Source organism: Dromiciops gliroides, chromosome 3 (genome assembly GCF_019393635.1).
Source record: "Dromiciops gliroides isolate mDroGli1 chromosome 3, mDroGli1.pri, whole genome shotgun sequence".
NCBI lineage: Eukaryota > Metazoa > Chordata > Mammalia > Microbiotheria > Microbiotheriidae > Dromiciops > Dromiciops gliroides.
In genome coordinates, this window is record NC_057863.1 from 333,108,537 (window position 1) to 333,124,610 (window position 16,074).

A 16,074-nucleotide genomic window follows, 5' to 3' on the forward strand; every position below is an offset into this window, starting at 1 on the left:
CACTTGACACTTAACTAGCTATGTGACTTCACTTAACCCCCATTGCCCCTTGCAAAGAAACAAACAAAAAGAAAAAAAAAAGAATGATGGGCCTATTAAGGTGGATTATGTAAAGGCTAATTGCTCCTTTGATATGGGTCAGGTATATTAGCCTAGTTTCCACTAAACTGACTATGACAATTTGTGGCCACCCCCACTCCCAACCCACCCCCAACTCACATCATACAATAATTTTTGAAAGTTCTAGACCCAGCTTGGGGAGCATGTTCCGCCCCCCACCCTATCATCTGTGTTCATCTCAAGGGAACTAGCTCAAAACAACTCATTCTTTAGGCAAAGTAGGAGTAAGGAGCATATGAGAGGCAGCATGGCCTTGTACTAGTTGATGACCTTGAAATCAGGAAGACACAGGTTCAAATCCTGATGTAGACACTAATTAGTTGTGTGACTCTGGGCAAGGCACCCCATTTTTCTGGGCCTCAGTGTCCTCATCTCTAAAATTAGTGGTTTTACCTAAGGCCTCAATATTTCTTTATGATCCTGCAATCAGACATCTTTCTTATACCATTGAGGTTTAAACATTATTTTCACTTTAATTGATCCCTGAGCCTTAGTTTTCTCATTTCTAAAATGGGAGGGTTGAATTTGATGGTCATTGCAGTCCCTTTCCATATGTGACGTGCTATGGTTCTAGATTCTGTGAACTCTTCTCAGCCTGCGAAGAGTGAATGGGGATAGGGAAAAATCTGGAGAATTTTTTTAAAAGCTAATTTCTTTACCAAGTGGCTATTGGGTGGGTGTGCCTAGGAAAGTTATCCCCCAGAAACCCCCTTACCTTCCTCGGGGCAGCAGCACCGGGTTGGACAGCAGGGACAGCGGACATAGCAGCAGCAATACTGGGGACAACACTGGCACCAGCACACACTGACCAGCACTATGAGGAAGATGGCTCCAAGGATGATGAAGATCACCGTCAGCCAGTCTATAGGGAGTGAGTCAGAGCCAGTTACCACAGAGGTGCTCACTCCATACCTTCACTCTCTGTAAAAACCCTTTAAATGCCCTAGCACTCCTACTCCATGGGCAAGCCAAGTGTGAAAAAAGCAATTTCATGGTAATAAGATACACAAAATTCAAGAGGACAGAGGAAGCCATTGTGATACCCACCTTCTAACAGAGAGTGCTAGACCTAGGGCATAGAATGAGAAGAAGATTTTTTAGGACATGACTTATGCAGAAATGTGTGTGTGTGTGTGTGTGTGTGTGTATGTGTGTAAATTAAGAAACAGTTCTTTTTAAAATTATATTTAAATTTTAATTAACAAAAAATTCCTCTTCCACCTCCTTCCATTAAAAAAAGTGGATACATACACATATATATGTTACAAGGTTTTGTTTTTCTTTTCCATTTCTTTTAATGGAAGGAGCTGGAAGATGATTTTTTTTCAATTAAAAACTAAATATAATTTTTAAAAGAACTGTTTCTTATTTAAAAAATTTTTTTTTTATGTTAGTGAGGCAATTGGGGTTAAGTGACCTGCCCAGGGTCACACAGCTAGTAAGTGTCAAGTGTCTGAGGCTGGATTTGAACTCAGGTTCTCCTGACTCCAGGGCCGGTGCTCTATCCACTGCGCCATCTAGCTGCCCCTAAAAAAACTGTTTCTTAATTGAAATAATTGTATTTTACATTAATATTTTTTAAAAGGGTGATTTAGAAACAGAGGGAGTAGGCACAAGAGAAAACAAAGAAGTCCCAAATATGTTCCTTCCCAATGATTGACACCTCCCCAGAGTTTCTACCATACTTTTTTTTTTTCTTTTTTCTGTTTCCAGACATAGCTTGATGACTCTGGACAAATCACTCTCTCGGTCTCAGTTTCCCCATCTGTGAAATATGCTAGTGTTCTCAATGACTTCCAAGAACCTTTCCAATTCTAACTCTATAACCTTATGCTCCTATGATCCATTCCCCATGCCTAAAATGCTCTTCCTCCTCATTTCCTCCTTCCTTTCCCAGTTCCCTTCAAGTCCCACCTAAAATCTGATCTTCTGCAAGTTGCCTTTTCTCATTCCCCCTTAAGGCTGTCTTCCCTCTATCTACGTAGTTGTTTTCATATTGTTTCCTCCATTAAACTAGGAGCTTCTTGAAAGCAGGGACTGTTTTTTTGTTTTTTTTTTTTTCTTCCCTTTCTTTATATCTCTGGCCCTTAGCACAGTGCCTAGTAAGCACTTAATAAATGCTCAGACTGACCCATTTTCTTCCTATTTTCTTTTTACTTGTCTTAATCTTATTTCCTATAAAGACCTTTCTAAGATAAATACACCATTCTGACCAAGTCCTACTTCTTAGAGGTACCAGTAACATTAGGCTATCCCTGAGAAAACAGACAGTTGAAGGGCCCACAGCTGAGCCAAGAAAACAGAAAGGGTAGAAACATCTAGAGTATGATTACATGTAAGTCATGTAAGTTCTCTGGACCACAGGTAACTAACCTACAAAATTTCATATTCAATTGCACTGTTTCTCTACTTAAAAAAAAATCACTAGCATTGCTGCAGCATCAAAATTCTGTACTATTTTCATGACAGTTAAACAGTATCTTAAGTATGCCATATACTAAAAAGTCTTTAGTAGATTTTCTCTGAGGAAAAAAGTGTTTTGAGTACCAAACAACTGGCTTATAGATGAACTTCGGAACCACAAAACCATATACTAACAATTACTATTATATAAAGTTTCTTTCTTTCTTTTTTTTTTTTGTATTTGTATCTCAAATGCCTAGCATGATATGGGTATTTAATAAATACCTGTTGATTGATTATTTTATTGAATGACTCAAATTTATATAATTAAATATAACTCTAAGTTACATAACTATATAGTATATTTAGATAAGTTCTATAACATTTTAAAAGTGTTTTCCTTACACTTATCCAGCGAGGAAGGTAGTCCAAGCATCACCTCTATTTAACAGATGAGGAAATGAGAGCTTAAGTGACCTGCCTGTGATTACATAGCTGATCAGTATTTGTGATGGCATTTGAACCCAAGTCCCTTGACCTCAAGTCCCAGTGCGGTAATCACTAGCCCATGTAGTTGAGGACATCCTGCAATTCTGTTTTCCCTTTTGCATATCTCTACCCAGACCACACCAGCTTTGTGGTGTGGTAGAAAAGAGGAAGTATTTGCATTCAAAAGGCCTGTGTTACTCTGGGCAAGTCACTTGAACTGAGTCCATCTCTTCATCTATTAAATGGAGATAATCATGCCTGAATTACCTAAAAAGTATACATTGTGATTATTATTTATCTTTTTCAGTGGAGTTCAAATAGAAATTGTCCTAGGACAAGTCATTATCAAGCTATTAAAATTTAAAAAAAATATTTTTTTTTGACCATTGCACAGGTGGATAAAGGGGCTGCTTTTTGTAATTGAATAAAAGTATATGGATATAGGGGGCAGCTAGGTGGCACAGTGATAAAGCACCGGCCCTGGATTCAGGAGGACCTGAGTTCAAATCTGGCCTCAGACACTTGACACTTACTAGCTGTGTGACCTTGGGCAAGTCACTTAACCCTCATTCCCCCCCCCCCAACAAACAAACAAACCAAAAAGTATATAGGTATAAACTCATCTTGCATAGACTCATTGAAAACACCTTCAGGATTATTGTTATTATTGTAAAGCTTCTTCTTTTTTTTTTTTGGTGGGGCAATGAGGGTTAAGTGACCTGCCCAAGGTCACACAGCTAGTTAGTGTCATGCATCTGAACCAGATTTGAACTCAAGTCCTCTTGAATCAAGGGCTGGTGCTTTATCCATTGTGCCACCAAGCTTCCTTTATTTTGTTTGTTTTGGTGGGCAATGAGGGTTAAGTTATTTGCCAAAGGTCACACAGCTAGTAAGTGTCAAGTGTCTGAGGCAAGATTTGAACTCAGGGCCGCCTGAATCCAGGGCTGGTACTTTATCCACTGTGCCACCTAGCTGCCCCCAAGCTTCCTTTAAAAAAAAAAATAGTATACTCAGTTTGGACTCTGTAGGAGACAGTGATATAGGAAAGTCTGAGCACTTCAGTTCTAGTCTCATTTTTGCCACTAACTCTCAATACAACTTTGGGGAAGTCACCTGACCCTTATGGGTTCTCATTTCTTCAGCTGTGAAATGACTAGGGATTATCTTAGACAACCTCTAAGGTGACTCCTCAAAACTCTATGAGAAATGTGACACAGTCAACAGAGTCCTAGCTCTGGATTCAGGAGGACCTGAGTTTAAATGCGGCCTCAGACACTTGATACTTACTAGCTGTGTGACCCTGGGCAAATCACTTAACCCTCATTGCCTCACCCCCCCCCAAAAAAAAAAAAATCAAAAGATTAGTATAATTCCTAAGAACTGATGAAGAAGTGTGCTACAAGCCTCCTGACCAAGAAATGATAGACTCAAGATGAACAATGAGCCATAGATTTTTTTTTTTTTTGGACACAGCCAATGGAGGAATTTGTTTTGTTTGACTGTACTTTTGTTGCAAGGGTTGATTTTTCTTTCTCTACCCGACCACTACCCCAGTGGGTGTGTGTGAGAGGGAGAGAAAATATATAGATGTTAATTTCTTTTAATGAATATAAAAGAAAAGTTACATAAACAAACAGGTTGGACTAAAAGGTCTTTGAGTTTCCTTCCCGCTCTAGCTCTGTTCTATGCATTAAACATAGGTTTTCCCCTCTAGGCTGGGGTGAGGGACATACCAACTCTAAATAAGGATACTGCTATAACATCATTCAATGGAGCCCAACTTAGAGCTAGAATTCTCACCCTTGTTTGTGTCACAGCCCATTTGGCAGACTGCTGAAGTTTATGGATCTCAAAGTAATGCTTTTAAATGAGTAAAATAAAACACATGTGACTTCCAAGGAAACTGAAATCAAGCTATAATTTTTTTTTTAATCCAAGTTTACAGACCCTTTGAAATCTATCCATGGACCTGAAAACCCCAGGTTAAAAACCTGTGTCTTTGAGAGTTTTTTGGGTTTTTTTGTTTAAAAAAAAAAAAAGGTGTCAGGGTGACATACAGCCACAGAGAAAAGAGAACATGCTACTTACGGAGAACAATGAGCTTCACTTCCTTATCTGGGTCTCCGGAGGTGTCCCCTGGAGCCTCAATGGCACAATAATAGACTCCATGGTCCCACCACATCACCTCATTAATCACAAGATCTGCTCCTTTGAAGCAAGAGGAAGAGAGGAAACAGGCTAGTCAGGAGAAGGTAGTGAATCTTCTACACTGTCCTTCCAAATCCTGTAAGAATCTCTCATGGCCTAGGCTTTTGCCTTAAAAATATTTTTTCTTGGGGGCAGCTAGGTGGGACAGTAGATAAAGCACCAGCCCTGGACTCAGAAGGAACTGAGTTCAAATCCTGCCTCAGACACGACACTAGCTGTGTGACCCTGGGCAAGTCACTTAACCCTAATTGTCCCACAAAAGAAACCCCCAAAACCAAAAAATCCCCAGTCATATATAAAAATATTTTTTCTCAAATACTTACATTCCTTTCTGAATGTGATGGGGAAAAAAAGTTTCTTTTTTGTTTGTTTGTTTTTGTTTTTTTCATCAAAGGATCACAGATATAGACCTGGAAAGAACCTTAAAGATCATTATTTAGACCAACCCCTCATTTTATTGATGAGGAACTGATGCCCAGAAAGGGTTAAGTGACCTGTCCAAAGTCAGAGGGAGTAAGCATCAAAGGTAGGATTTGAACCCAGGTCCTCTTTATGTGAGCAGGAAATTTGGGTCAAATTAATCGTGAGTAGTCCCAAAAGAATTATAAGACTCAGTGACTCAGTTTCCCAAGTTTTATTGCAATACTGTGGGTGAACACTGGGAGAGAACCAGAATATTGGAAAGGTATCTCTCAAATAAGGAAAGGAAAGACAGTTATATTTATAGTATGGATAAATTGATTATCAGTCTCATGATAAAAATCTCCACCTTGGGGAGGTACAAGGGAAGGCCTGTCCTTCTCATTATAATAATCTCCACCTAGGGGTATTTCAGGGGAGGACTTATCCTAATTTGGAATTCCTGGGGTCCTAAACCAACCCCCGAGGCAGGTACCTTTTTCAGTGGAGATGTGTTTTGGGGGTTTACACATCATAAGGTGAATCTGGGGACAAATTTGGTCTTTTCTGCCCATGTCTCTTTCTGATTCCCATGGCTAGTTTCAAAATATAATCATTTTTCATTAGAATTCTATAGGTTGTCTTTTTCCTTTATTGTTATTTTGACCTGACCTGTTCTGGTCCGTTATGGATGTTGATCACTATGGGTACGAGAACCTAACATAAGTTATCCATTAACTGGGATCTGACGCCCTTTTAGAGCCAATATCTGTACTAGAGCTTGGGTCTTAGGTTTTTCTATTAACCCTTTTTTGCCTCCCACATCATTCCCCCCTTTTCTTTTCATATAGGAGGAAGATCATCTCTTCTGTTACTGCTTCCTGCTGAGTCGGGGCAAAGTAAGGGCCCACAGGGGGTTTATGAATTGAGGGAGATGTAGGAACTAGTGTTACAAATGCAAGAACCACAACACAAAACACAAATGATTTACAAACAGACCAAGAGGCCACAGGAACCCTAATATAGAATAAATCTAAGAGTTCCATGAAAAAAAACTGGACGAAGCAAGCAGTTGTGAACAGTTTCAGCCATCTAGGTAATCTCTGCACGGCAGCTCAAACTTCAGGAGGTGTTCTGAACCATACAGACTCTGCCTCAGTCCAGGACCACATTTGCCAGAGAGTTTGAGCATTCTTCCAATTTTTGTGACCCTAAGGCAGTAGAATTAGAAACTTATTCCATTACCAAAGTTAAATTTGTAAGCATAGCTTCATGTTCAAGTCACCCAACAAAAAGAATAGTGAGGGCAGCAGTTTTTCAAACCCACCAAAGAAAATTATCCCAGGTTCCTCTTCTAACTCTAGTATGGGAAGAGGCAGTAGCATTCTTACTCTATAATCCAAATAGACCAAGATAACATATGGGTTTAAGCAGTTGGTAGTTAACACTAAAGATTTATAATCTCCAACTTGCTATAGGAAGGGGAAATACCTTTCGGGTGCAATAGGGTACAAGGGGACCGGGACTAGGGTTGACCAGTGAATGGACCTGGCAGCTGATCCAGTAGCAAGGTCTGCCCTGTGATTCCCTTGTATTATGGAGTTGGTAGCTTGGTGCCCTTGGCAGTACATAACAGGGATCTGACTGGGCAGATTTATGACAAAACCTAAAATGCATAACTATGTTTCCTAGTTACCATCCTCCTTCTCATCAGAATGGGGAAGAATTTCACTTTCTTCTAAACTAGAAAAATACCCAGTTAATTTAACCTTATCATAATAGCATGTAAGCATTAGCAGGCAGATGACAAACCTGAATATTAATATACCTCATTATTTGATGTAAAAAGTGACCACACATTTAAACTGAAAACAGTAAGATCTTACATACTTGCACTGTGCTCATTTCTTCTACTCACTACTTGCTCTGATTATAGAAATCTGCTATAAAAGAAAAAGCAGGGACATGATTATAAGGCCAGGATAAAACATCCTTAGCTCTTTTTGATTTCAGGTAAAAGTTACAAGTAGGGGCAGCTAGGTGGTGCAGTGGATAGAGCACCGGCCCTGGATTCAGGAGTACCTGAGTTTAAATCCTGCCTCGGACACTTGACACTTACTAGCTGTGTGACCCTGGGCAAGTCACTTAACCCCCATTGCCCCGCAAAAAAAAAAAAAAAAGTTACAAGTAACCACCAGTCATACAGTACTAGCCAAATTCAGGGATAGTCAGGTGGGGAAACATTTCCTATTCAGTAGGAACACAATGAGCCAAAAAGAGCCTACCTCGGATTAAGTTCAAAATTGTCCTCGGCTTTTTCCCACCTGTAAGCAACACATTCCCTCTTGTGACATTGACTTGTGGCATTCTCTCCAGTACTTAGATTACTGGCTTAACCATCAAAACAATTATACCTGAATTCAAAACTCAAAACAATATAAATTACAGTCCCAAAATATTTTATCTTAAATAGCAAACCTCTACTCTCATGAAATTGCAATGAGCAAAAAAAGATTTACCAGGACACACATATGTTGCTTGGGTTTTCCTTCCTTCTTCTCAGGTTTAAACTTTATCCTGGTGTAAAGATCAATCAATGGAAATTACTTCTATACAATTAGCTGCCTTATAAATCCTCAGCAAAACCATTCCTTGTAACCAGCTCTTTTCTGGCAAGTTTACAAATTAAAAAAAAGTCTAGAAGGTCCTTTTCTGTGTAATGATTTACCAGCTTCCAATGCCTTCCTCTCTCTTAGAGGAAACAACTAATATGCCTGTTTTTGTTAAAACCATCAATTGCTTTTTTTTTTCAATATTAACACAATTACAAATTTAACACAATTTTAACACATATACATCAATTTAAAATAACTTAAAAACTTTAACAGTACTCTTTGGTTTCTTCCAGAATTCACAAACCTTGAAATGGCAGGTGAACACTTAAAGTGGTAGTGTACCTTAAATATACTCCCCTCCTTTTTTTTCCTCAAGATTCCAAATTCTTTGAACAGTCAGTACAAAACAGCCCAGTTTTCTTTCTATCTGTTTTTACCAATAATTTAAAATACTCTGGACAGTTTCTTAAGATTTTCTAAACATTCTCTCACCCACCACTCCGCTCCAGTGCTGCACAGCCAGCCAGCCAGCACCTGAGAAGGAGGGGGGGGAATAGAGTAGCAGTGTAAGTCACACTTCACTAACTTTGAAACTTTTACACATTACAAATAGTTCCTGACCTTTAACCATTCCATTACAAAAGATTTCAAAGTAGCAGCATTTTTCAAACCAGCTTTTACAATGTTCATTTAAGGCTATGAATGCCTAGCAAAGAAGTTACATCCTGATTCCAAATTCAAACTCTTAAGTAGACACACACCTGTAAAGATATCCAGACATCAGAGACTTCCCTTCCCCCTACTTTCAGAGCCTGGCCATCACTCTGAAAGGCTATAGGGGTACAACCAAAAATTCCCCACAGATTGTACAACACAATTACAACATATGACAGACATAAATGCACAAGACAACAAGCAGACCAGCAGCCGCACAGAGACAAGCAAACAAAAAGCCATACCTTAAATCTTTCTCTTGCAAATAAGACATTTGTTTCTTTTCACCCATGTCCAAATTTTTCCCTTTTCCAAATTTGTAAGGATACCCTCAAGGGGTCATGCAGAATGTTTTCTCTCCCTGTCCCTTTAAGGTGGGTCGGGCTAAGACAGCATCTGTGAAAAATCCTACCTCACACCTTGGGGGTGTGTAATTTAAAATTCTAAATTCTAATCTCTTCCCCCAGTTTTGGGGGAAATTGACTAAAATCACTGACAAAACGAGTTTAGGTTTTTAAGGGTTTATTGAAAAATAGAAAGAAAAAGATTGAGAACAGAATTCCAACAGCCTGGCATTCCTATCTTTCCTCAAATTTCCTGTGAAGTCCTCTGCTGCCGCCACCACCACCATCAAGTCAGGAACCCAAAAGAGAGAGCGCTCTCCCCACAGGCCCTCTTTCCTCCTTCCTGTCTCCTCCCAGAAAATAGGAGGCTCCTCAAGTTGACTGGCTGATAGCCTTGATAGACAGCACCCATGAGCAAACGTCACTTCCTGACGCCAAGGAAAAGCCACATGGCCTTGCCCTCTGAGGCATTTTCCTCATGGTGGAGCTTTCCTATAGTAAGTCTCCAGTAGGTGGCATCATTCCAATCATTACAGGGGCCCACCCAATGTGACTGAGGTTTCTGAGGCAAGAGAGAGGAAAAACACAATGCATACTCCATCCCGGGGAACCCAAGAGCCAAATGAGGGGTTTGCTGTGGTCAAACAGTATTGCAATAAAACACCACCTGTTTTCTTTTCCAGGTCAGTGCTATCAGAATTCTCCTTTCTCTTAAAGTCATTTGTTTCTTTTTGGCTACATCCAATTTTCTCCTTACTCCCTTTTCCCAATTTGTCAAAATTTCCTGACCCATCCATAACCTCCTGGAGGTTACCGACACCATACCTGCATCCACATGGGTATCCATTAAAATAGCAAAGAACCTAATCCAGGGCGTCCCCCAGACCGCTGGGTCTTGCCAACAGGGCAATTCCTTTCTTCCCTTTTCAGGAAAAAAAATAAATCCCTTAGGGTAAATCGCTTGATCCTGGATCAACTAGAGATACCCCCCACTCACTTTGGTGAGCTGGCCGGACTCAAATGAGCCAAAAACCTGGGTGCAGGAGTTCAAGGCAGATCCCAAACTTACCTTAACAAGATCTCACCCCATTGAGTCTGGGATTTGAAGTCACATGGGGCACCAAATGATGTGGGCAGGAAATTTGGGTCAAATTAATCGTGAGTAGTCCCAAAAGAATTATAAGACTCAGTGACTCAGTTTCCCAAGTTTTATTGCAATACTGTGGGTGAACACTGGGAGAGAACCAGAATATTGGAAAGGTATCTCTCAAATAAGGAAAGGAAAGACAGTTATATTTATAGTATGGATAAATTGATTATCAGTCTCATGATAAAAATCTCCACCTTGGGGAGGTACAAGGGAAGGCCTGTCCTTCTCATTATAATAATCTCCACCTAGGGGTATTTCAGGGGAGGACTTATCCTAATTTGGAATTCCTGGGGTCCTAAGCCAACTCCCGAGGTGGGTACCTTTTTCACTGGAGGTGTGTTTTGGGGGTTTACACGTCATAAGGTGAATCTGGGGACAAATTTGGCCTTTTCTGAGCATGTCTCTTTCTGATTCCCATGGCTAGTTTCAAAATATAATCATTTTTCATTAGAATTTCTATAGGTTGTCTTTTTCCTTTATTGTTATTTTGACCTGACCCGTTCTGGTCTGTTATGGATGTTGATCACTATGGGTATGAGAACCTAATATAAGTTATCAATTAACTGGGATCTGACTCCCTTTTAGAGCTAATATCTGTACTAGAGCTTGGGTCTTAGATTTTTCTATTAACCCTTTTTTGCTTCCTACATCACTCTGACATCAGAATCAGTGTTCTTTACTCTGTACTATACTCTGACAACACTTTCTTGGACAATAGTGTCTTAAACAAAGGGCAACTAGGTGAGGAAATGGATAGAGTGCAGGTCCTGGAGTCAGGAAGACCTGGGTTCAAATCTGGCTTCAGATACTTCCTATCTGTGTGATCCTGGGCAAAGCACTTAACTGTTTGCCTCAGTTTCCTCATCTGTAAAATGAGCTGGAGAAAGAAATGGCAAACCACTCCACTATCTTTGCCAAGAAAACCCCAAAAGGGGTTCCTGAGGAGTTGGACGTGACTGAACAACAAACAAAAAGCATATGCTGTGAGGAGAAACTCAGATCCTAAAAGCACACAGGTGGTTTAGTATACTTCATCAATGGGAAGAAGATGGTTTGGTTCTTGAGTGGATTACCATCATTTCTGAGGAGTTTTATAAGGTTTCTTGCCATCTTCCTCCCCACAACAGAGAGCACAGGCTCAAAGTATATTTGTTGACTTGAACTAAAAGTATTTTGAAAGTGAATGTTATCTATGTAAAAGAGACAAAACCATACTAGATTAGGAGTTAAAAATTTTAAATTAAAACCTACAATTTGGCTATTTATTACCAGAGTGACTGGGTGGGCTAATCTCTTAATCTCTCTACTCCTCAGTTTCTACACCTGTATGCCACACCTACCTGCCTGAAGTATTTTGTTTCTTTGATCTGGGAGCTCTGGAATTTGGCTATAACTTCCTGGGAGTTTTCATTTTAGGATCTCTTTCAAGTAGTACTCAGTGAATTCTTTCATTTGTACTCTCTGGTTCTTCGCTATCAAGGCAGTTTCCCTTTATAATTTCTTGAAATGTGATGTCTAGGCATTTTCTTTGATCATAGTTTTCAGATAGTCGAGTAATTCTTAAATTATCTCTTCTCAATCTATTTTCCAGATCAGTTGTTTTTCCAATGAGAAATTTCACATTTTCTTCCATTTTTCATTCTTCCGATTTTGTTTTATTGTTTCAATGCTTCACGGAGTCATTAGCTTCCACTTTCCCAATTCTAATTTTTAAGAAGTTATTTTCATAGGTAAAGTTTTGTACCTTTTGATTTTCTTCAGCATTTTTGGTGGTCCTTTTACCAAGATTTTATCTTTTCTTAATTTTCTTTCTTATTTACTTACCCATTTTTTTCTTCTAGCACTCCTGATTTTGAAAACAAAATTTAAGCTTTTTGTTGTTGTTGTTGGGCTTGTGTCCAATTCATATTTTCTTTGAGGCTTTGCTTATAGCAATTTTGACTTGTCTTCTACTGAGTATATCTTAAATCTTCCTTCTCACCATAAGTACTTTTTTAATGGTTAACTTCATTTTTTAGTTATTTACTCATATTTCTAACCTATTTCTTAACTTTGAATTTATGTTAAAGTTGGTTTCTCTTCCCAATGAGCAGGGGGAGGGGGGGAAGGGAAGAGCTGGGACATTGTCCCAAGCTTCAGACCTTTTCACACTGCTTTTTTCAGAGCTAGTTTTGGAGAAGGGAGGGTTGGAAGTTTTTGGTGCTTCCAAGGTAATGTGATTTGGGAAGAGGTGTGGTCACTGATCTCCTGATCTGCTCTCTGGTCTTTAACTAGGAAGGGGCTCTGATCTTGTGGAATTGCAATTAGTACTGATTTTTTGGGATCTCTGCTCTCTTAGGACTGGAAGTGATAGTGCTCCTCAGGGCCCCTGCTCCCTTATAACCAAGAATGCCCCTCTTCCCCCTTGAACTATGATCAGAAGTAGGTATAGGCAATGGAATTGACAAACAGCATCTGCTCCTACATTCAGTGCTAGCACAGGAATCTCCCATAATCTCTTTCTGATTAGTTGTCGGATCCCCAAACCATCTCTGGCTTGAGATCTCCTGTGAGAAAATGGGTAGTTGTCTCCTCTCAATGAGGATATATAACAATCAATCATACTCCTCCTGACTTGTTTGTAGGACAAAGGTTTCAGATCCCCTCCTCCCCCTCAGGCTAAAAAAATCACATGGCTCAAGGAGCCCTGGTCTCAATAAGGTCTGCTCTAGAGTTGCGTCCATATAGGAAAGTATAAGGTCCACTCCTGAGTTATGCCCATACAAGGAAGAGGGGTGGGAATACTGCATTCTGATTAGCTAGTTTTTGCATGTATATTGTAACCCTTGAGTAATCGGACCAATGATGAAAAAGGGGAGGGTCCATTTGCATTAGGGACTAGGGTACAGACCCCTTTCTTTGCACCCACTAGCTGCACATTAGGGTGCTTCCTCACAAGAAGGAAATAAAAACGCCTTTGTCACATCGCTGCTGAGTCCCTGAGAATTATTGAGAAGAGGATTGTTTTTCCCTCACATCTCCCAAAGCTACTTATGCTTCTGTTGCCACCACCAAGTCTCACCACTAGTATTGTATCCATGTGGCCTCTGATAGAAGCCTCTACCCACTGTCATAGATCTCTCTTTCTCACCTCCTACATAGTTTTGGGCTAGAAGGATGTCTCACCCTGACCTTTTTTTTTTGGCTCTGTCACTCCAAATTTTCATTTGAGGTGTTATTTTAACATTGTTTGGGGGAGAATGTTGGCAGAGGTTGGCTGAGTGCTTCCTCTACTCTGCCATCTTGGATCCAGTTCCATTTCCATGTAAATACAGTGGAAAGATCAGATCTGGGAAATAAAATGATCATAATGATGGTGACAATAGCTCTCATGTCTATAGTGCTATATAGTTTACAAAGCACTTTCCCTAAAACAGCCTTTTATGGTAGGGAGTACAAGTAACATCCTTTTTGCTGATGAAGAAACTGAAGATCTGGAATTAAGTGATTTGCCTAAGGTCACTGAGCTGGTATGCACTGGAACCAAGGCTTGAACTTGGGCCTTCTGATGTCCAAGTTTAGTGTTCTTTTTTTTATTGTGGAAAAAGAATCTGTAGAACTTTGGTATAGGAATAGAGAGGCCCAAGAGACTATATAACAGTGGTGAAGGTACTTTGAGTGTGGTGAACTATTTCACTCCCCAGTATATATGTGTTTAAACCATAGCCCTTATAGACCGACCCTCCCCCCCCCCAATTACCTTAGGGTCAGGGGAAGTAATTTTAAAATCAGCCAAAATGAAAGAACAATGGAACACAGTAGAACAGAGGGACAGGGTTCTAGGAAGGGGCTGGAGAGACAAGGGAAAAGAAATGAAAAAAAGGGGGAGGGTGGGATGAAACATCCTACTAAGAAAGAGAAAGAGGAAGATGGACAATCTGATTGAGGTCTGCAATGAACAACTGTTCAGAGGGAAATGAGTTAAGAATAAGGTTAATGAACAGAGGCTTTTCCTAACCTGAAAGGATCTAGATAAGGGAGACATTAAAAAAGAGGAACAATGACATAGTGAGGACTATCTTCACCACCACCCCCCACATTCTCTGGTCACTCTCCCAGTGAACTGTACTTTCTGGGGAATGTGCAACTTTCCTCCCCACCCCCCACCCTCCAAGTGCTCTGTTTCAGAAACCTTGCCTAGTTGTTGACCCACAATTCTCTACTAACCCATCCCCCACTCCATTTCCTGGAAACTCAGGGGGCCTAGAACAAAGCTTCTTAAACTGTGGGTGATGCCCACTGAATGTGATGAAAGAAAAAAATTTGGCAACAGTAAAAGGTTATGTATACCTATTTTATATACCTATGTACCCAGGATCAAGTAAAAATTTCTCAGGCAAAAAGGGGTCATGAGTGGAAAAAGTTTAAGAAGCCCTGGACTAGAAGAGACAACTGAGATGCTTTTGTTGAGCTTTGAACTGACAGGGAGTACTCTCTGAAGCAGGAGACATGCAATTTAGGTGCCAGAAGGAAAGAGAACATGAGGCATTGGAATCAGAGTGCATTAACCTAATATTGATGACTTACATCAGGGACTTAGAAATGAGAGACAGAGAGAACACTCACGGGCAGTATTAATGCAAGGGAGAGAATCCTGAGCAGAGGGTCCCTGGATTGTTGCTGTATTAAAGCTGCAAGAGAGACTTTTGATTTCCTGCTGAGCCAGGTAAACCTCTCTGGAGTTCTAGGACAGGGTCTGAGACACAAATGGGTTTGTTATTGGCTAAGGTCTAGTAACTCTAGAGGAACAACAATAGGAAGGAGAACCAATACCAACTGATGGGAGCAACCCAGACCCAAAGAAGGAGTGATGAAAGCCTTGGACGAGCCAAGAGAGGCAATGCTGCTTGACACCCTACCTAATGTATGACTCTATGTGACTATCTTGAGTAGAGAACAGAGATGCTCATCAGTAGTGGATGCTTTTATTTTCTCTGAATTGGCTTTTCTTTTCTTTTTTTTTAATCATAAAAAGTACTTTATTATTTTCTAGTTACCTGTATAGATAGTTTTGCATATTTTTTAATAAGATTTCTAGTTTCAAATTTTTTTTCCTCCCCTCCCCAAGACAGAAAGCAATCTGATATAGGTTATATATGTACAATCACATTAAACATATTTCTGCATTAGTCATGCTCTAAAGGAAGAATCAGAGCAAAAGGGAAAAACTTCAAAAATGAAAAACAACAAAAAAATAGAAATAATATGGTTCAATCTGCATCTAGATGCCACAGTTCTTTTTTTCTGGATTTGGAGAGCATTTTCCATCATGAGTCCTTTGGAAGTATCTTGGACTATTGTATTGTTGAGAAGAGTCAGTTATTTACATCTGATTTGATTTGCGTGAAAAGTGTTTTTATTTGTGTTCAAAGAGTTCCTGGATTAGTCTTGGTAAGTAGACTCCCCAAGTATTTTATATTGTCAACTGTTACTTTATTTATTTATTTGGTGAGGCAATTGGAGTTAAGTGACTTGCCCAGGGTCACACAGCTAGTAAGTGTTAAGTGTCTGAGGCCAGATTTTAACTCATATCCTCCTGACTCCAGGGCCAGTGCTCTCTCGACTCCGCCACCTAGCTGCCCTCAACTGTTAC

The 16,074-nt window shown here is 39.9% G+C and overlaps 1 protein-coding gene across 1 annotated transcript in view; it reads right to left on the reverse strand.

Moving 5' to 3' along the window:
* ILDR1 (immunoglobulin like domain containing receptor 1) overlaps nt 1-16,074 on the reverse strand; it is a 55,171-nt gene that overhangs the window by 17,653 nt on the left and 21,444 nt on the right. The window contains 2 exon segments of the mRNA XM_043998260.1: nt 836-982; nt 5,101-5,220. Of these exon segments, the coding sequence (XP_043854195.1) occupies nt 836-982; nt 5,101-5,220 (267 nt within the window).